Raw genomic sequence first — 22,652 nt, forward strand, 5'->3', positions numbered from 1 at the left:
ATTGCAGGCAAAGAAAGTTTGAAAACACACTTATTCTAGGTGTGCCTGGGTGGCTCAGTCAGTTAAGTGCCTGTCTTCAGCTCAGGTCATGATTTCATGGTCTGTGAGTTCAGTCTGTGGGTTCTAGCACCACAAAGGGTTCTGTGCTGACAGCTGAGTCTGAAGCCTGCTTTGGATTCTGTGTCTCCCTCTATCTCTGCCCCTCCCCCACTCACGTTTTGTCTCTCTCTGTCTCTGAAAAATGAAAAACCTTTAAAAAAAAAAAACAAACACACTTTTTCTAAATATGACCATGAAATCAAGTGAATCTCCTGAATGCACAAAGTTGGTTTTCTATTCATTCATGATTTAAAGCACTATTTCTAGAAACATAAATCAATAAATTATCTTAGCTCCTCCACTATTTGTGTGACCTGGTTTAAAAAGTCATTTACTTTTTTCACTTTCAATTGTCTCTTCTATAAAATAAGAGATTGGTTTAGATCAATCACCTCCAATATTCCTTCCAGCTGAGCACTTTTTGCATGATGGTACTCCAGCAAAATGGTGGAGAAATTTGCATTTAACTTGGTTTTGTCCTGATCTCACTCCATTTACTCCCCTATTCAATCATGTTTTGCTCCCTAACTCTCACTTCTAGTACCATCCAACTATCCAGTCTTACTTGGAGAAGATGTAGGATCAGTCACCGAAATTGTGTTGAAATTTTGATGCAACCCAACAGAGAGAAAAGAACAATACCTTAGAAGTCATGAAGCATGAGCCACATCCTTAAGGCCACTTGCCCTAAAACTTGGGCAACTTATTTGATCTCTTTAACTTCAGTTTTCCTATCTATAAAATGGGCACAAAAATGACTGTTCTATTTGTTCAGAGGTTTATATGGAGTTCATATAAGATAAAATAGGAAAAAGCATTTTGTAGTCCTATGACTGTAGGCCACAGTTACTAATTTAAGTCAATATGTTTCCTACATTGCATTTCAAAATTCATCTTCTTTTGAAATCCAAGCATTAACTGAGCTGGTGAGAAGGGTCCTTCCAGGGACAAGATTCCTTCTCTGGTGCTTGGAACCACACCTTAGGGATGGTTATCTACTCCACCTTTGCAGAGAGTTGATGGCTATTAAAATAATAATTGACCCATTTACAACAGGCAAAAAAGGAAAGTCTTTGTTTGTTTGTTTTTGTAACCAGCTCTCATGGAAGCACACGTAACTACCAATTTTCCAAAAGTCAACTGTATCACAAGAGTCATAGATTATCTGTGGGAAATCTTTTAGTTCTCACTGCCTTGCTTATAAGGAGCAGATAAGTACCTTTTTGCGTCCAATCTTATTCTTCATGTTGCCTGTTGTTAAGGAAGAGTTGTGAGGGAGAGAGGTTTGAGGTTACAGCTTCCTGTCCCCACACCTTTAGCTGATTTAGCTGCTAGGAAAGGCTTTGAAAGCAAAGCACTAAATTCATCATCAAAACAACTTGTCAATTCAGTTAGAGAAATGTCAGTCAAGCGAATCTTTTGAAACCAGAAGCAAATACAATTGTTGGATCGACAGTGTTTCTCTTTTAATGTAGTAGGTTTGACCTAGGTGGACCTTGCCTAACTACTCACAAGAAGGAAACCAAATATCCACAGGGAAAGGTTAGGTCTGTTAAACCAAATTAACCCGAGAAGGATGCTTTTCAATCCTAGCATGAACTAAAACGCACAAAGGAATCAAATAAATGTTAGTGGGGAAGCTAAATATTTCTCTAGCTTTTTTTTTTTTTTGTGAGTCTAGGTGTGTTTTTAAATTTTACAATGTGTTCTTAAATTATTTGAAGTGCTGTGGATTCCCTGAAACTCAGAGAACCAAAATACGTATCAAAGTCAAATATCATTTGTTGTTTCCGTTATTGGTTGCTATGACTTATCCATGTTATTACCCTACTCCACTAGAGTAAGGGGTGTGCATTTTTACAATGCTCCATTTTAAGAAAAAATAAGAGGAATCAGAATTACTGTGTCTACTCTAAATTATAATGATCACATATATTCAATGTCACTTAGAGAAATTGGTTATCTTTTTCTACCACCAAAAGTGAATTTTTTTCATTTAGTGTCTTTTCAAAGCAGGTGTAGATTTTGAGGTCCTATGACTTCTCCGAATGATTGACATGAATCAAGATGGGACCAAGGGCTATCAAGATATAAATGATGAAAACAAGAAATTCTATCAGCCAATCCTTAACTTGGGTTGAACCCTAAGCTAGGAAACCATAGCCACACGCTGGCACATATTTGGCAAACTACTTGATGCATAGCACTTGATTTTAAAATTATGTGTTGACATGGAAGACAGAGAAAAGTAAACATTGACAAATACATTAAATGTCTCTTTTTCATCAAATGGCCATGTAATCAATATTTTTCCAGCTCTTTCCCAACACAATATTAGTACAAGGAGTCTCACACAAAAGAATTTTTCCTTCCCTCTTGCAGTTGTTGAATGTGCTATCAACCAAGAGAATACTGAACATGTAACAGCCAGCTGAGACGCTGGGATCCTGGATTGCTCTTCCCTGAGTAATTTCTCAATTTGTAGTGCTGAGGTAGAGTAACTTCAGGAGAATTCCCATCAACAGTCTTAAACATGCTGAGTTTTGATTTTGGAGGCCCCATGATAAACAGAAGGAAAACACTATCACTATATTATGCTTTGTGAAGGAAAATCAGCTTCAGGAGAGAAAGACTACCACTTGTCCCTTGTGAAAATAGAAAAACACTGAACAGAGTTCTAGGCAGTCAACTGTTCCCCGAAACCTTGGAGGTAACTCACATTTTCTTTGCAGTGATCTCTTAGGCTGAAAGAATGTCTTTTCATAGACCAGATGTCTAAACTTTACCTCAGTTTCTGAGCATAATGAGTGAAGAAGAAATACACACAAAGGAAAAACAGTATTACTTACTGGTTGGTCTGTATGGCCCGAGGACAATCATTTTTAACTCCTCCTTCTCCCTCACTCACCACGTCTAAGCCAATGCTGAGTTCTGCCAATTGTAACCTGTAAATATTTCTTGAGTTCATCCACTTCTTTGTAATTGTAGTTCAGGCCCTTATTACCTCTTGCCTAGACTACTATGATTGTATCCTAACTGGTCTCCATGTTTTCTTACCTGTGCTCTTCAAATTTACCTTCCATCTTTTTATATAATGAAATCACCTTTCTGCTTAAAATGCTTCAGTAGGTCTTCATCAACTGCAAGAGACAGCCCAACCTATGAACCCTGCTTGTTTTGCCAATCTTGTCTCTTACAAGTCATGGTCCAGCAAAATTGAGGCAGCTATAATTCCCTACATCTGTCATACACTTTCTCATCTCCTTATCTCCTCTGCCTAGACTCTTCTTTTTCTCTCTTTGTCTTATATTCCCTGCAGTCCACTACCTCATGCCCCATGCCCCACCACACACTCTCCTACTCCACCCCACCCCCTGACACAAAAGGCTCATCTTAGCTAGGATTTTACTGAATAAACTTGTTGAATAAATGTATGCATACATCAACACTCAGGTCAGCAATCACTTTCAGAAATCCCGAGCTGGTTCTCCAGTTATGCCCAGAAACACTGTGCAGATCACTGTGCCACTATTTTAAAAGTAGCCATTTGTTTATGATTCTTTCTTTCCCACTAGACTATAATTTGTCCAAGGATAGAAACTGAGCCCTGTTCATCTTTGGGAAATAAATTTTTCTCTTCTGTGTGCATCTTGGGAAGGTGTCGTATTCTGAGTTCTATAAGACATATTAAGCAAACTACTGGAGTATAGATGCTAGAGCTTCTCTTGCTCCTCCCCTCTCCCTTCCTCTCTCTACCTCACTGTGGGTGCTGAGAGAAGGAAGCCAAAGTGGGTAAATTTTCAGAGTTTCTCTACAGATTTTCTTGCCTTACCTGCTTATGCTCCCTTTCATTACCTTGGCAAAGAAGTCCTGTTGTCATCTTTTCTTTATATCAGCTCTTGAAGGCAAAGCAGGAAGAGTTTGACTATCTCTTCAAACAGAATCCAAATAATTAGTAGGAGAAACAATCCCTGGAGGGCTCAGTAAGCAGAAATACCAATACCTATCCTGTACTCCTTGAAAATAAGGGGAGATGCTGGCATTTCTTGCTGGGTTTGGTTCTTCTCATCAGAAATGGCTCAATGATTCTAGGTAAACAAAGAATAAAATTGAGCAAAATAAAACAGAAACAAAAAACACGTTGCATTACTCTATCATGGCAGGTTGAACTTTCTGATTCCTTACATGTGCTTTTCAGTGCTTTTAGGGAGTGTTTGAATGAATACTAAATGAAGCTAAAGTTGTTGTTGAGACACAAATTTTGAATAAGGATTTAATGAGATTGTAATCAGACCTAGCTGCTGATAACAATGATACAGTCGGATTACCATCTTTCACTTACTATTTAATGAGATCCTATTATTAAAGAACTCTGAAGATCCTATTGTAAAGAACTCTGAAGATACAAAGAAGCATAAAAGTTTGTCCTTGCTCAAAGAAGACACGGAAACTAGACGTCTAGAGGAAATACGCACAAAGCAAAAGCTTGAAGTGTATGAAACAAGAGGTGCTCAAAATGCAGAACTTGACCAAATGATACAGATAGTAATCGTTCTGAGACCTGAGAAGGGAGATATTCTAGGCCATGAAATTAGTTAACAAAGTATGAAGAGAGTAATGCTCATACGGTATGTTGCTGAGATGTTGACTTAAATAGTCTGGCTAATTGGGAGGCTTGGGTTTGAGGAAATGAGGTTGGAAAAGCCTGTGGAGGCCTATGAATTGAGGATAAGAAGGAATTTTCAACTCTAAGATTCTATAACTAGACTGCAAATTAGAATCTCCTGAGATACTAAAAATACTGATGTCTGGGTCCTTTGCACTGAGATTCTGATTGAACTGCCTGGGAATCAAGGGCTTTTAAAATTTTAGGTGATTCTAATATGCTGTCGGCTTGAGAAACCTGTTACATGATAGTGATTTTCAACCCTAACTAAATATTAGAATCAAAGGGGGAAATTTTTATGACAATACTAAAGATGACGCCACAGAATGGGAAAAATATTTGCAAATCATATATTTGATAAGGAACTTGCATCAAAAATGTGTAAAGAACTCTGAAGATTCAACAATAAAAAGGCAACCTAGTTAAGTAGGCAAGTGATCTGAATAAACATATCTGTAAATAGGACATGCAAATGTAAATAAGCACATAAAAATGCTCATCATCATTAGTCATTTAAGGAATGCATATCAAACCACAATAAGATACTATTTCATATCCACTAGAATATGGCTATAACTATAATAAAAAAAGATGAACAATAACAAATATGGGCAAGAATGTGGAGAAATCAGAACCCTCATACACTGCTGGTAGAGATGTAAAATACTGCAGTTGCTTTGGAAAATAGTTTGTCAGTTCCTCAAAAAGTTAAACAGAGTTAAACCAGGTGACCTAGCATTTCCACTCCTGGTATACACCCAAGAGAACTGAAAACATGTCAACACAAAAATGTGCACACAGACATTCATAGCGGCATTGTTCATAATAACAAAGAAGTGAAAGCAAATGATGAATAAAAAAACAAAATGTGGTATGTCCATTCAACAGGATATTATTTGTCCATGAAAAGACATAAAGTTCTGATACATTTTACAGCATAGATGAATCTTGAAAACATTATACTTATGAAAGAAGCCAGACAAAAAAGGCCAAAAAAGCCATGTATGGTATGATCCTATTTATAAGAAATGCTCACAATAAGCACGTCCACAGAGACAGAAAAGTTTAGTGGTTGCCAAAGGCTAAAGGGAGGAGAAATGGGGAGTGGTTACTAATGAACATGAGATTTCTTTTTTGGGGTAAGAAAAATACAATATTCTGGAATCAGATAGTGGCAATCCATTCACAATTTGTAAATATAATAAAAAAAAAACCCACTACCAGAGGGAAAGGGGGGGTGGGCAAAATGGGTGAAAGGGAGTGGGAGATAGGCTTCCACCTGTGGAATGAGTAAGTCATGGGAATAAATGGTACAGCACAGGGAATACAGCCAATGATATAATATGGTTGGGTGGTGACAGATACAGCTACACTTGCAGTGAGCATAGCATAACCTATAAACTTGTTGAAATCACTATGTTGTACAACTGAAACTTATGTAACATTGTGTGTCAACTGTAAACAAAGAAAACAAAATGAAACACAACCACTGAATTGTGTACTTTATGAGGGTGAACTTTAAAAAATAAAAAGGAGTGGATTTATGGTACATGAATTGTATCTCAAGAAGTTGTTTTAAAAAATGAAAAGAGATGATACAAATCCCCTTTCCTGTCCAGCATAGACTAATTCAATCAGAATTTCTGGAAGTTGGACCTGAACATAGGTATTTTTTTTTTAAAGTTCTTGGTGTACAACCAGTGTTGAGAACTATGTAGGTGATGGAAAGTTATTAGTGAATGAGTTCTATGCATCTTCCTTTTTCCCAAAGCAAAAACAAAACACCTGAGCACTTGAATTCAAATCCAGGCTAAATTGTAGGTTTTATTTTGGTAGATTTTTATTCTATTTGCCTCTTAAGTATGGATGTGTGGGATGTTGCTTCAAATAACCTTTAAATTTTTTTAAAGTGTTTATTTTTGAGAGAGAGACAGAGACAGAGACAGAGAGAGACAGAGACAGAGACAGAGAGACAAAGCATGAATGGGAGAGGGGCAGAGAGAGAGGGAGACACAGAATCCAAAGCACGCTTCAGGCTCTGGGATATCAGCACAGAACCTGACATAGACCTTGAACTCATGGACCATGAGGTCATGTCCTGAGCCAAAGTCAGACGCTGAACCGACTGATCCACTCAACTGCCCCAACCTTTTTTGTTTTTTGTTTTTTTTTTTTAAAGAAAATGGAAATAGGTAGACAATTATTAGCATACCCCAAAATAATGGCAAAAAAATTTTTTTTGGTTTGTATTACATTTTGAACCAGAGAAACAAGTAATTCATTGCTTTAGAAAAATTCATTGTTTTAGAGTAATGGAGAATTTAGAGAAATTTGCAAAGTTGATTCTTAATGCTTAAGTGGTTTATTTCTCAGGTGATTGTAGTTTACACAGGTTTTTTAGTCATCTGTTTAGTGATTTAGACAAATCATCTACAATTTTTAGGTCTCAAACAGTCATTAAAAAAGGAAAAGAAATATATTGTTGTGTGCCAGGCAATGGGGATATAGTGGGAAAAAAGATGGAATAGATATGCTCTTTTCTACATGTAGGTTGTAACACTTAGCTTCAGATTCTTTGCTTTAAAAGTGAAAAGATTGAACTAGATGGCCTCTAGATCCTTTGATCATTTACTGGAATAGCATAAAGGTAGAAAAATGGCATAAAGGGGGAAATCTTGTATACCTCTTCTATCTTCTGTGATTTAAGGGAACAAATATGTGAAGTATTGAGAAGCCTTGAGAAGGCTTCTCTCAGAATTTGCTATGGAAGGTAAATTAAACTCTTTGGGTTATGTTTTCTCTTACTCTTCATCCTACTCGGAATGGCCAATAAAGTCAAATGGTTAAAAAACATTTTAATTACTTCACAAAAGCCTACATCACAACTTAGAAACAAGTCTATTTATGTATCTATGTCAGGTGTTAAAAGCCATTTCTAAGTATCCCACTCAAACATGATTAACATCTTTGGAATCTTAGTAAAGATTCAAAAATTCCAAATGCATCGCTGTGGTGCTCAATGCCAACAGAAGGCCACATTCTGCCCTCCAAGTGAAAACATGCTCCGTTGTCCCATTCTAAGAAGGATGGAAATAATATAAAAATGTAAACTTTTAAACTCAGTGTATTGTCTTCCACTTGTGTCTTTATCTGCCAAGAGAAAGCCTTGTCTGGAGACCTGTTTATTTTGTTAATAATATATCTTGATTTTAGGGAAAAAGAAAGTCCTCATTCCCTTGTTCTAAGCAAATGATTTTTTCTCCTTCAGAAAACAAGATTTTGGTGAAGCAGTTGCCCAGGCTTGTGGTGTACAACAATGAGGTCAACCTTAGCTGCAAGTATACTCACAACCTCTTCTCAAAGGAGTTCCGGGCATCTCTTTATAAAGGAGTAGATAGTGCTGTGGAAGTGTGTGTTGTGAATGGAAATTACTCCCATCAACCTCAGTTCTACTCAAGTACAGGATTCGACTGTGATGGGAAATTGGGCAATGAAACAGTGACATTCTACCTCCGGAATTTGTTTGTTAACCAAACGGATATTTACTTCTGCAAAATTGAGGTCATGTATCCACCTCCTTACATAGACAATGAGAAGAGCAATGGGACCATTATCCATGTGAAAGGTAACATGCAACTCTACCAGTCCACCACTCTGCAGTAATGGGTTTCAACAGCAGTCTTGAAAACTAGGTCATGATCAGGGGGTGGGGGGTGGGTTGGATAAATTCCAAAGAGGAAGACTGCACATTCTAAGCTAACGATATTTTGCATATTTTGGTCCATCTCCCATTCTTCCATAATGTTCAGAAGGAAGGAAATGTACTCAGGTGCCATTCCCATGTCATTTAACCCACTCAATTCTATTTTTCAGAGAAACATCTTTGTCCAGCTCAGCTGTCTCCTGAATCTTCTAAGCCATTTTGGGCACTGCTGGTGGTTGGTGGAGTCCTAGGTTTCTATAGCTTGCTAGTAACAGTGGCTCTTGGTGCTTGCTGGGTAAGAGAAGCAACACTGCTTTTGTGTAACTTTTCCACTACATGTGTAATCTGAACATGTTCAAGAACTGTGCCTGTGTGGTTTATTTTCTGTTTTACATGTGATTGTTATTATTACTGCTATTATTTCCCTGCTAGGTTTGAGTAGGTTCTCTTTTAGCCTGTTCAACTGTATCAGAGATGAAAATCTAATGTGGATTCTAGTTTTCAGAAGGCCCTAATTAGGTGGCCAGGCAGAATAAAAAGCTAAATGGTTGTATTGCAGGGCGGGGGTTGGAGGTCTTAGGGCCAGGTACTTTTCTTCTCCCCATTTTGCAATATCATTATGACATGTAAAATAGCTTTAATATATACACACATATATAAGTTTAAACAACTTGGGAATCTAAGCAATGAAACCAATGAACAATTTTGGTTCAGGGTCAAAAATTGTGAGAAATTTGGCTACTGAAATTATGCATTCAAACCTAGCAAAGAAACTAGGTCTGTTTATCTGAGTCATATTTTTATCTCCTCTGAAGCAGTTGAATATTGTGAGGCCAAGTATGGTTGCTGTCATTATGAAACTATAATGGGAGTTAGACTTTTCTGAGCTCTCAGCACTGAATTAGGGTTTACCAACTGTGCAAATGTTCATGAACAAACTTGGCATATTTTCTTTACCTTTTTCAAAGCCGGAGTTTTGAAAACATCTTGATGACCATGTCTACTGTTAAGTTGGGACTTCCTTACCAGGTGTCTTTCCCCTTCCTCAGAAACCCCCTGTTCTCATGTACACAGTGTGGGACAGAGTATCTCCTGCTGTGATACCATGTCATCTTTGAGTTTTTTTCTATAAGTTAGATGCATGTGTGAGTCATTTTTTCAATAAGAAATGTTACTCCTCAAGGACAAAGGACTATTTCTCTTGATATTCACCATGCATCTGGTATTAAGCATATTTAATGCTTAATGGGTGCTTGTCAATTTGATGAATTGATAACCCCCATAAAATCTTTAAGGCATACTCCATACATTTAACTAATCCACACAGGGGTCAATGGAAACTATGACAGGTGAAACCATCCTATTTACTCTAGCATTTCTATAGTAGTGATACTACTATCACTAGCATTGTTATAGTGCTGGGTGTGGTGGTGGTGGGTGGAAGTGAGGAGGGCAGCCCTGGGCTCACAGTCATGCCAGAGATAAATACAGCCTGAGATCCTTTTAAACTCTGTTGGCCTATTACCAAAGTTTGCCTCTCCATCATTCCCATTCCCCACATGCATTTTTGAAGATTCTATGGGAACGTGGACATTTGTTAAGCTGCCCATTGCCTAATCTATACCTTCTGCAGGGTAGGAAACAAAGTAGCTGCTTTTTCCTGGAAATCCTTTATACTAGATCTCAGCTTGATGTTTACCTGTCTTGCCTTCTCCAAGTTGCCCAACCCTGAGAGCTTTTATGTAGAGAAATATTCTAAAGTCTTCCTCTGATGTCAGTTGAGTCCCTCATCTTTCTGGATCTTGGTGTCTTCATATAAGGTACTTTCCCACTTTGAACCTCTGTGGTGTTTGCCAATGGTTTATAATGTAGAATCTTAGTCCTTATTTTTGTCCCTTGGGAATTTCAACTTCTTAATCTAAAATATAGGTGCAGTGGCTTTTTGGGTACATCTCCAAGACAGGTGTTCCCCTGTAATATGCTCACCTGGGTCAATGTAATTTACTGGCTTCACAGGAAGTAGTTTTGAGAATTACTTTTTCAGTGGCCAGAAGGGTGCTGCTCATCATTTAAAACATTGTAAATATGCTTAGAATATCAGTTAATATAATCAGACACTAATTTCAGCCTCAGTGACTGGAATTGCCCAGAGGAACAAAACCTGCTTCTCTTTTTCAGTGAACTTAAAGAGTTTACTTTCAAACTGGAAACATCATGGGCTTTCCTTTGGTAGCACTACTTGCTTAGTCTTGGTAAAACTTATTTTGGTTTTATTCTATTTCTTAGGCTCGCTGTGAATTAGGAAGAGCCAATGTTTGGCATAATATTATCTTCTGTGGTCTCTTGTCAATTAGGATGTCCAATAAGAACTCTTTATTTGCATCTCAACATAGGTATCTGTACTCTCTGACTAAAAGGGTGTGAAGCATATATATTTGTAGAATAACACAGTGTTTTTACCCCTGGTTCATCTTTCTTGCTGCTGTTACAATCTAAGCAACTACCACCTTGCTAAGCTAGACAGCCAGGCTATTAGGGATCCCTAGAGTTTAGCCTTTTCCTGGGTCCTATTCTGGGTTCCTATTTTTGGCTGATCTACATTGTACCTTGGTGTAGCTGCTGTTTTCTGGAACTTCCTGAGTGCTTGTGATGTGCTACCGTAGGCAGTTGTAGGATGAGTGGGTTTCTGGGAGCAGCTGCACATTCTATCTCTGTTCTTGACCTGTTGCTGACATTTAAATAAATAAAGAGCTACACTCTGCCAGGCTGCTGCAGAACAGCACCTGTTACTGTCACTCAACCCTCCATTCACTCAGCTGAGTGGTAAACCTATTATTTTTCTTAGTCTAAAGGAGACCTTTTTAAAAACATGGTCTTCTCCACTATCAATCACAATGTAAGGAATGTAAGATAGTGTGTGGATAGGTAGTATCTGCCTTTAAATTCAGCGTGTTCTTGAAGACTGTGTCTTTAAGTGAATTGTCTTCTGTCTTGCTGTTGCTTTCAGGAAATAAGGAGGTAAGGGTGGGAGTGGAGGAAGGGCAAGGGAAGATAAGTTGTGAAATCACACATCTTTAGCAGACAGAGTGAAATGGGTGAAGGGGCAGAAAAGATGACCCAGTCACATAGACACATAAGGCAAATACTCTCCACACTATAGGCATATCCTAGAGGCAGCTGGACACTGTGGGTTCTACATGGTGTTCCCAGCAATGCGTGTGTCATTTCCATACCACTTTTATATTTATGGCTAAGTGGGCTAAATTTACTACCTGATAACAGCATGAGTGTAAGCATGGGAGCTGATTGAGCAGAACTTTTATAGTCTTTGTGCAACCTGGAGAGCCTCAGACTCAAGACATCTTCATTATAGGGGCCTCTCTACCAGCTATAGTTGTGTCTGGAGGCAAAGACTGACATTTGGGAGTCTGGCAAGGGAAGTCCTCAGAGCAGTAGTAAGTACTAAAATTCTTGCCAGGGTATCATTAGCAGCCTTCCACATTTATTTGGGGGCAGATGTTTATTTGCCCTTACTCCTGATGTGCCATAACCCTGTGCCAAGAGAACTCTAGTCTTTCATTTATAGAAAGGATGTAGAGCAAAATGTTTGAAGAGCAACTTTCCTCACCCACTTGGTTTCCATGGCTACGTCTCTTGAATGAATCTCCCAATTATGTCTGTTCAATGCTATCCTCTTCTTAGTTTCATCTGGAAAATCCATCCATCATTCAAATCCCCAAAGGCCAAAGCTGAATTTGTAACCTTCTCGTACAAATCTACTTCTTCTACTGTCTTATATTATATCTAGGGATGGAGCAGCATCCTTCCAGGCTCCCAGGCTCAAATCATCAGTTATCTTTGGGTATGAGCAAAAAGGAAGGGTCAAGCAATCCAATAATATTCATTCTAAATTTGGTCACATATTTTGTACCCATTGCTTCATTTTCATTCCATTCCTTGTCATGATCAGGATTTATCAGTCTTGGCATTATTGAAATTTGGGGCTGGATAATTCTTTGTTGTCGGGAGCTGCCCTGTGCATCAGAGGGTATTTAGCAGCATTTCTGGCCTCTACCCACTAGATGCCATAGCATTCTTCCCAGTGTGACAATCTAAAGTATCTTGAGACATTGACAAATGTCTCCTGGAACCGGGGACAAGGGAGCTGGTGGTGTCAAGAATGAGGCTTAGGTGGTCTGGTTTGGGCAACTGTATATATGGTAGTGTCACTCGCTGAAATCAGAAACACTGAGAGAGGACCGGACTTTGGGGGAGGCTCTTGAGTTTCCTTTTGGACATGTGGAGTTTTAAGTGCCTTTGAAATCTAGTTCAGAGATATAAATTTGGGTGAATAGGTGGTAGCTGAAGCTGAGAATGGGGATGAGATTGCTTAGAGACAGAGGGGAAGGAGTGAGTAGAAAAGTCTATGAGGAACTCTAACATTGAGTGGCTACTTAGAGAAGGACGAACTTGCAAGGGAGGCCAGATAGGTAGGAGGAAAACCAGGATGGTACCATCTCACAGAAGGCAAAATGGAAGAGTGTTTCAAAAAGGAGCGAATAATCATTAGTGTAGAATGTGGCTGAGAATTCAGATGATGAGAACTGAAAACATGTTAGCTGTATTTGGTAATATGGGGTCAGTATTTTTCCAGCCTTTCTTTAACACTTGGTCATGCCCATTTGACAAGGAAAGTATGAATGGCTCAGGGAGGAGTGCATGGAAATAAGGCCAGGGCAGAAATCACTTGCTTACTTATTTATTCAAGTGTTCATTCCATTCACATGCAACATATCTACTTATGCATCAGGCCTAGGTGCCAAGGAATAGACATTTTTTTTTTCATAATAGAGAATTCTGAATTCAGAAATCTGGGTAGCTTTCTATTTCTAGAATTTTTATGGGACTCTTATCAAATATGTAAATTTTACCATCACTGTGGTTCAGAAAAGATGCTCCTAACCCCCAGTCAAAACTTTGCTAAGATTTATGACAAGTATACTCTTGCTCTGGGTTTAGGATTGCCCCTACTTTCTTCCCTTACCCCTGGTAGAAATTCACTCAGAAGGAGCTAAGTCTGAGGAACAGAGCTGAAGGACAGTATTGTCTTTACAGAAATGTAAAGACATAAGAGAACAGGGCATAAGAGAACAGGAATATAACTAGTTGTCTAGAACTATAACTCTCCACTAATTTGTACTCCACTGCTATGAATTTATAATTATTTCAGACTCTAGAGGGGGTGAAAGTCCTCTTGGATTAATTATGGAAAAACAGCTTGTTAAGCAAATGACTAAATGTAAGAAGATTGCAGTGGAGATGTTTAACCTTTTCACAGGAGGAAGGGCCTTAAGGAGTATTTACATGTCAATAATATGTTAATTAGAAATGCTTTTGGAATTCAAATCAAATGACTGTATTGAGAGTAACATGGGTACATTTATCTAAAATACTCTGTTTGATTCAGATTTTGCAAGCTAATTTAGAAGAGTCCAAAGTAATTAGGTTTGATTAGTCACTATCCAGGTCCAAGGTGCTCAACGAAGTCAGGTGAAATCAGATGTATTCAGCTTCGTTTGACAGTCTATGTTGGAATAGTTATCTCCAAGTCTTAGAACTCCTCCCATTACATCACTCTCTCTTCCCTGGCCCCCTTCACAGTGATGCTTCTCTTTTCTGCAGATGAAGAGTAAGAGGAATAGGATCCTTCAGAGTGACTACATGAACATGACCCCCCGGAGGCCGGGGCCCACCCGAAAGCACTACCAACCCTACGCTCCAGCCCGCCACTTTGCAGCTTACCGTTCCTGACATGGACGCCTATCCAGATGCAAGCCGGCTGGCAGCTCTTCGCCTGCTCAACACAACTGCTCTGGATAGGAAAAAACTGCCTCGTCTTCAGCCGGCCATCAGCTCCTATTAGGGGCTCCTATTAGGCCAACGATGCCAATTTTTCTTGAATGACTAGACCAAATAACATTATTTTGAGACTCTGAAATGAAGAATATTATTGTGGCAGGCTCTATCTTGTAGTGTCATGACCCAGATTTCAACTTACCATGTATTTATTGACTTGATTAAGAGGTTACGTAGAAAACAAAAAGCCAGTGGATTCTGTTAGCCTTGAAATCTGTTTTGCATTTCACTCCCTTTTCATGTCACTCATCTGAACACTGTGGTCAAGTGGAGTGTGATATGGAAGGACTTTTTAGATGGAGAAGAAAGGTTACAAAACCATTCTTTTTGGTTAAAGGGAGGTTTGGGGAGGGGGNTTTTTTTGGAAAATTCTGGTCATATTTGGTCATTTGGACCAGTGGAATCCCTTCAAAGCAATTTGAAGCAAACGGTCTTGCTCTTCTTACTCCCTGTGATGGGAATTCAATGTAGTATTGACAATATGATTTGTAAAGAATAAAGTAGTCCTCCCAAACCACAGAAGAATGTGTCAGGAAATGAAGCTACTTGATGTCATAATTATTTGAATACTATGAAGGGTTATTTATTTAGCAGATCATTCTAGCCAAATCATAGAGGGGACTTCTCTGTTCCATATATTTCAGGTTTGCTGGGTTGGTCTCTTTGTTATCTGTGTGGAAATCTGAAGTGGGACCCTGAAAGCACATTCAGAGCAGTGATGACATTGTGAAAAAGGGGTGTTAGTGCTTATTAGGATTTATGGAGGATGAGTCCCAAGAAGCTTCTTCTGAAGGAGGAGAATAGAAGAGAATGATGGGACTCTCGCCAATGTGCTCAGGGGGTGGCTGGCATCTGGTGGAAGATTTCTAGAAGACAGCAGGCAGAAGGAGATGTGGCAAGGGCTCATTTACAGCGACTTTAAGTGCTTTAGGGCTCAGAGCTCCTTAACACTGTGGGTTCAGCTGTGTGTTTACCCTGGAGGTCCAATGATGTGGAAAAATATTTTGGAGTATGTCTTTTGAGACCACATCAAAGTTCTCAAGATACTCTGCAAAGCCTGACCCTGTAAAGCCTGACCTTGTAATGACCACAGATACTTTTCTGCTCCAGTTTGGGCCAAATGGGATATGCATGGGGACCTTGAAGAAGAGCTTTTACTGCTGCCTTTACAATTTGTTCAGTGCTTCGATTTATTCAGATGTTAGAGGAGCCTAGGTTGTAGAAGCAGATGAAATAGATCTATTTCAAGTCCCATTACTAGTTGGCCTCAGGCAAGTCACTGACTTTCTAAGACTCTGGCTTTTCAACTATAAAAAGGAGATAATGATCATAAATGTCTGTCCCTATACTATAATCTCCATCAGGGCATGGCCCAAGTTTGTCCTTTTTTCATGCTTGTCCCCAATGCTTAGTACCATACCTGACAAATAATGTTAGCTATTAATTATTATTGCCATATAAATTATGTATAAAGATTAAACTGGAAAATGCCCTGAGAAGGGAGAGAATATTGTAACATAAATTTAAACCCACTACCCAGGGACAAGGTGCTATAAAATTTGAGAATTTCAACTTCTGCCATCTTCCTGTTTTGGAATATTTTAGCTTGTAATGAAATGTACAGCATTCTGCCTGCCACTTTTATGTATAGAAAAAAGTTTCCTTTAATTTTTTTTTTGTGATGTAGGGAAGGGTAGGAATTCTATGGTTCCAGACAGAAAATATTGTACTTCAGTTGACTTTGATATGGGCTTCCATTCCATGAATACAATTAATCCAAAGAAGGTCAAACTTGTTAGTACTTGGGTGACAAAAACTCCTGAATTTATAGTGGCATATGTGCTGCATCGCCAGCTTCTTGGCACACAGAGTTCTTTAATCCAAGTTAGTGGATTGGATTTGGAAATGATAGAACTAGAGAATTTTTATTAAGGGCAATGTCAAAAAATAAATTTAAAAAATGGAAAGATTTGATCTTTGGTAAAAAATGGTTTTATTTTCTGATGGGAAAAAATAGGTCTACTAAAGATGAATCACACTTTAGATTTCTTTTACTTACTCTGAACAGAGCCAAAGTAGAAATGTTAACAGGGAAGTCCGTTTTCACTATTAGTATGAGCCAAGAAATGGTTTAAGAGCAGTGGTTGGAGCAATGCTTTTACAGTTTCACATATGGTAATTATGAAGAAAACAATGTCATTTGCTGCTATTATTGTAAGAGTCTCATAGTTAATAGTATTTCTATAATTTTTATTGTGAACTCACTTATTTTGGGCTAAGCATGCCAATTTAAAAGAGACCAAGTGTACATTATGTTCTGTGTATTCAGTGGCAAAATTACTGAACTATCGTGTACCTGTTTTTAAATTTATGCTTTAGTATTTGTCTTTCAAAGCAGGTATGCTTCACTTTAGGCCATGAATCTGGAGAAAACTTGCTATTTAAACATGGTATGGGGTAAATCTTTTTAAGTAAATCTCCAGTTTAGCTTTTTTTTGTTTTAAATCCAAACTTTCAGATATTTGTTTTATTTCAAGCAAGATAAAGTCCTGGTTTGTCTACCTGGCTTTTGTCACAATTTCTCATCACACCAATGGTTTATATCTCTGAGATGTCAGGCGTGCATTCTGTGTGATGTGAATACTCGATGAGAGACGTCAAACTTTAGCCTTGACCCCGTCAGTCTCTGAGGTTAACTAACTGATCCACTAGTTCTCATGGCTAATTTAATGGGGATGTTGATGGTTAAATGGATGTTAGATCCTTCATTCCATCTTTTTGCTCTGCTGGAGCAGAGAACCACCTAGGGACTGACCCCAAAGTTTTAAATTCAAATACATGCTGGAGGTTAGAGATGGTGGCAGTGATGGACCCAGAACTAGGGTTATCATTGCTGTAGACCTGTTATTGACCCAAGTCAAGGACAATGGCAAGGACTTTTTCAAGTCCTGGGCTGAGTGACTTCTTGGGATCTGTGAGCACATTGGAGGCTTAGGAAATCTCTCTCAGACGTATATGGATACTTTCCAATATACTTCTCAAATATCTCAGGCACGTTTCCATCTCAGGGCTTTTACACATACTGTTTCCTTTGTCTGGAATGTTCTCTTCCAGGTATCTACCTGGCTTGCTTCCTCATTTCCTTCAAGCCTTTGCTCAAATGTCACCTTCTACCCTAGTTAATACCCCTGCTTACCCCAGAAAACCCTATATACTTTCCTTGTTTGCCTTGTTACCATAACATTTCACCATCTCCTATGTAAGATTAAAACAAATTATTTATTTATTGTTTGTTTCCCCAAATTCAAATTTAAGTTTCATGAGGGATGGAACTTTGTCTGCTTTGTTTATTGCCATATCCCCAGTGCCTAGAATAGTACCTTGGATGAAATATATAGTTATTGATTACATGAATGAATTTCATATACTTTTCAATTAATGGTCAGCTTAAATGTACTAATCATACTCTGAGAAGGAGAGAGTCAGCTCTGTTTTCTACTTTCCTATTAATAAGTTCAAAAATCTATTTTATCAGTGAAAACAGAAAGTAAAACATATATAATACACAGCTAACCTTGGTGAAGGAAAACCTGATGGATAGAAATTTTTGCTCAGTGAGGAAAATCAGTACTGTTAGAATCATCTTAAAAAGTCATGCTAAATAAGCCACAGTCAAGAGTAAGTTGATTTTCCATTGAAGTCCCCAAATTTACAATTAATAGAGTATCGACTATGTTTTAAACATGCCTTTAGACTAAGAGTTCTAAAAATGTTTCCTTTGTAGTTAAAATCTCATCTTACTATGTACAATATGCATTTCTCTTTTTTTGACCCTGACAAATTCTATAAATGCCTTGCCTGGCTATGATTCAAAAAGGGCTCACAGATGAGAATGCCGGGGATAGATAATTTCAGCTTCTTTATCTGTCATGCTCATAACTGAACACTCTAACGTCTTGTAAGACTTTAAAAATAAAAGCCCAACAACAAACAAAATTGTGGCACTTTTAGTAAGTTGGAAATTCAAATCAGATATATTAATAACCACACACACACATACACAGCTATCCTCTTGTAGATAGGGGAAGGCCCTTGAAAAAGAGACACAGAGCCAATCTGATAATTTACATAGCAGCTCCTGTTTATTTCATTGCAAACTGTTCTTTGAAGGTGGCCTGAAGTCAGATAGGTGTACCATGAGTTCTTCTCCGAAGTGTCTCTTCTTTGTTGGAATGGAGCTCATTAAATTTAATAAAGGTAAACTTAAAAAAGATGAGCTTACATGCATCCTTCTACTCCAAAAAAGACTGAACTTAGCTAATCATTCATAAATTCAATTGGACAAACCAATTCAATCAGAAAGGGATAAGACTGGTAAAAACTCAGCCATTAAATGAATCTGCTTAGTAAGTGCTTCTTTATCGGGCTAATAAAAATAGTATAACCTAGTTATGTAAAAAGGTTCTAGTACCTTGAAATCCAAGTTCAAAGTGAAGTAAAATGCAAACTTCATAACTTCACCTAACATATCTCTCACTATGTTCTAACTACATGACTACGTGAATGATGTAATTGCTCACAGCCCTGAATTACCTTTTTTCTAGCCTTATAAAACATATGGATTTTTTTTTAAAGCAGTACCCTTTCTCCTCTCTCATCTTGCCTGTAACAGAGATAATGGATGAGTGAGAAGAATCAAAGAAACTTCTGGATACATCACAATGGAGGCCAAACCACCAAACGAGCAGCAGTAAGTGGGGTGGTCTGGGAATCATACCAGACCCTTGTTTGGTAACTTATTTGTGTCTCCTAAATTGAGGCACTGCCTCACTCTTGACTTTTCGTCAGTGGTACTCGGAAGTATGATTCTTAAGGAACAAATCTACATGGGTGGCTCTCTCAGCTTTCTCTGCTGGCATTGCTCTCCCTTTGAAGATTCATAGGCTCTCAGCACTTAGAAACTCAGACCACTGTCCAGAGCAGACCGTAGTACACTTTCTCGGTATTTCTTTTATTCTTCATTGGGGGTGTGGACACTTGGGCTCCCTACCTGAAAAATGCTTGGGATGAAATTTGGGTGACCCAAGAATATTTTGTCTTTTCTAAGCTGACCTCATTATGGAGGCCACTCGAAAGGCCAGAATGTATGCTTTCCAAGCCCAGTTTTGTATCCTATTTGCCTGCTTAAATTGTGAAAGGTTTTGGAGTGCCAGGAATTCAAGGGGACGAAAAGTCACAGAAGGGTGAATTTATCCTAGAGTAGGGGTGAACTGGATTCTCCTTACACTGCATCTTGATAGTGCTGTCTTGGTGACAGATTTAAACACTCCTCTGGCTCCAAAGAACAAGTTGTGAGAGCTGGGTGGAAATGTCAGTTGAGACAGAAGAGCAGCAAACAGCTTTGTTTTCCTATAGTTGTGGTTTTACTTGGTGATGATGACACATTAAGATGAAAATGAGCAGCATGAACTCCAGTTGTTATCTGAATGAGCATCTCTGCCAACACTGAAGGATATGTGTGGGTGTCACCTGCAAGCAAAGAGAGAGAGAGAAAGAAAAAGAGGCCCTGTTTCGGAAAGAAGAGCCAGTTAATCAAAGATCAACAAGTGGTGATGTTTATTTCATGAGCTTTATCTTTGATTTCCTTCCCCTTGTTAATCTTCAAGTCTCAATTTTGTCTCTGGACTAAATATGTAAGTGTCTGGTGATTGAGGAAGGAAGAGGTGGAAAAGGTGGGCTTGAATGGGTATCATGGCTGTTACTATAGTCATTTGGTCATTTTTTTTGTCTCTTGGGCACATACTCGACATTTGATATGTTAGCTTCTAAATGGCATGCTAGCTTCTAACTTTTAAGAACCTGTGGAATATTATACAAGGGTAGACTAACTTGAGATTGCTGCTGGGGACGCTTTTTTCACTCCCAACCCTGTGCAACTCTTGTTTCACTTCCTTTATGCTTCTTTCTCCTTCCTTCCTATTCATTCGTTTACGCTTCTTTCTCATTCCTTCTTATTCATTCGTTCAATAACTATTTAATGAGCACCTGCCCAGCTCTAAGAAGTGGGTAGGTACTGAGCGCCAGTGTGGCAGCGAGCAACATGGACATTATTATGTCCACACTTACCAAGTGTAAAAGGTAGACTTTGTATAGCCCTTCTCCTTCGTCTTTAAATACCCTCCTCTGGAGATCCACTTAGTCTTAATTATGGGTTCAGAACTTCATATGGGTATTTGATAGCCTCTGTTCTGTCGGTTTGCCTGAAATTTATTTCTTTGAGATATTTTTATGTAACATTTTCTAGCACCTTTAAGGTCTTAGATGAGGTATTAACAAACTTTTGCTGGAAAGGGCCAGATAGTAAATATTTTAGGCTTTGTAATGGTCTCTTGCAGCTATTCAACTCTGCCACTGTAGTGCAAAAGCAGCCATAGACAATATGTAAAGAAATAAGCATGTCTGCATTCCAGTAAACCTCTATTTGTAGACATTGATATCTGAATTTCATGTAACTTTCATATGTTACACAATATGAGTATTCCTTTGATTTTTTCCCCCCAACCATTTATACATGTAAAATCCATTCTTAGCTCATGGCTGTTCAAAGGCAGGCTGTGGGCTGGATTTGGCCTTCAGGTTGCAGTTTGCTGACTTAGTTACAATCACAATTTTAGTTACAATCATGTCTGAGTTCCATCCACCATCTGCATTTTTAGGACTGGAAGCAATCAGTTTGGATATATAAAAGGCTTCTTGGGAGTGGTGAATGTTAAGCATCTGTTTTGAAAGAAGGACATGGATCATTCAAAAGGAAGGAAGAAGAAACTCTGAGGGAAAGCCATTTTAGGTAGAAGAGATGGGAAATTAAAAGTAAAGATGAGGAGAAGCTGTTTGAATGATGACGGAGTCCCCTGCACATTATTGCTAAAAGCTTAAAAATCTTGGGAATTGTAGTCAGTCTTCTCTCAAGTCCAGTTTGCCTTTTCTTCTCTTTTCTAAGTATCAAATCATTTTAATCTCCAAAGAAACAAAGCAAATTTTGAGTCACAGCAGGTTGGGGGGCAAAAAATATGGCCTTGTTTAATATAATGAACAGGACCACTTTCACGATGAACTCTTCCAACACATAGAACAATCTAATCCAATGTAGCGTAGGTGCAGCAGAGATCAGAAGCAGCTGTCTCAGAACTGGCCTCCTACTTTCTTCCCATCATCCATGATTTCAGTCTTCACTTGGCTGCCATTTTATAGGTGACCAAGAGTAACCACCCCCTGGAATCCAAACTTTCACAGGGAACTGGCAAAATCAGTTTTACTCAGATAAGGACAATCACCTGGCCCTTACCATTCCCTCATCTCCATTCATGGCTCTTGTCTACAGCTGCTGGTTACACCCGAGATACAAATAGTCTCTGGAAGCAATCCAGCATATGTGGGCACCCCAAGCCATACACCCATTCACACCATCTGGACAATTTAAAAATAGAGCCAAATGTAGCATTTAGCCTGATCCGTCCAGCCAACATCAGGAAATTGCCTCTAAAAGGTCAGATGATTAAGATCATTGTGCCAATAGTCTAGGATGTCAGTAATGAGTAAAGAGTCTGGCAAATGAATTTATCTTGATTTTGTATATGGAATTTGAGTTCTGGGTCTACATGAGCCTCAGGAATCCAAGATTTTTCTTTTTCATCACGTAGAGCCACTGTGTATATATATGTGTTGTATTCCCTGCACAGGGCCCCTAGCCAAGGGGAGTGGAGGGGGTTGAAATCCCGTAGGATCCTTTTAGCCTATTTACCTGCAAGAGCTATGTCCACCTGGAGAGAGTGCGCCTTTCTCTACTGCCCACACGTATGGACTGCTGAGGTCCTGACAGAATGCTGGCCTTTTTGCTACTTAGTGACTGAGCTCTTTACAGAATAAATTAAATCTTCATTCTCAAAACAGGAATTATCTGGGATAAGCAAGCGTTAAAAATCAACCAAAAAAAAAAAAAGGAATTGTTCTTAATACCATAAAAATTTCTCTCTTGGGTCCCTTTTTTAGTCTTTTCTACACAGTTTAATTCAGTTAGTTGGTTTTCCCTGAAATACTTCTTGGTGGGAGGAGGGTGGTTTATGAGTAATGTGAGAAGAAACTTCCTGGCTCAGATCTCAGAGGAAAAATCCTGGGGCCTGGAGAACACCAGGTTTGGAGTTAGTTCCTGGGCTGTCCTTGGAACTTTTCGGTCAATGGCAAAAGGTACTCTTAATGTGTAGTTCTCAG

At 38.7% G+C, this 22,652-nt stretch overlaps 1 protein-coding gene across 2 annotated transcripts in view; it reads left to right on the plus strand.

Annotated features, from left to right (window-relative positions):
- The window catches only part of CD28 (CD28 molecule), a 28,221-nt gene extending 13,505 nt beyond the window's left edge, over positions 1 to 14,716 (plus strand). For both annotated transcript variants that reach the window (XM_077747623.1, XM_077747622.1), the window contains exons 2-4: positions 8,034 to 8,390; positions 8,639 to 8,763; positions 14,151 to 14,716. In XM_077747623.1, the coding sequence (XP_077603749.1) occupies positions 8,034 to 8,390; positions 8,639 to 8,763; positions 14,151 to 14,279 (611 nt within the window). In that variant the 3' untranslated portion in view covers positions 14,280 to 14,716. The remainder of the gene's footprint in view (positions 1 to 8,033; positions 8,391 to 8,638; positions 8,764 to 14,150) is intronic.
- Positions 14,717 to 22,652: the final 7,936 nt, after the last annotated feature.

Source organism: Crocuta crocuta, unplaced genomic scaffold (genome assembly GCF_008692635.1).
Source record: "Crocuta crocuta isolate KB4526 unplaced genomic scaffold, BGI_CrCroc_1.0 scaffold159, whole genome shotgun sequence".
NCBI classification, from domain to species: Eukaryota; Metazoa; Chordata; class Mammalia; order Carnivora; family Hyaenidae; genus Crocuta; species Crocuta crocuta.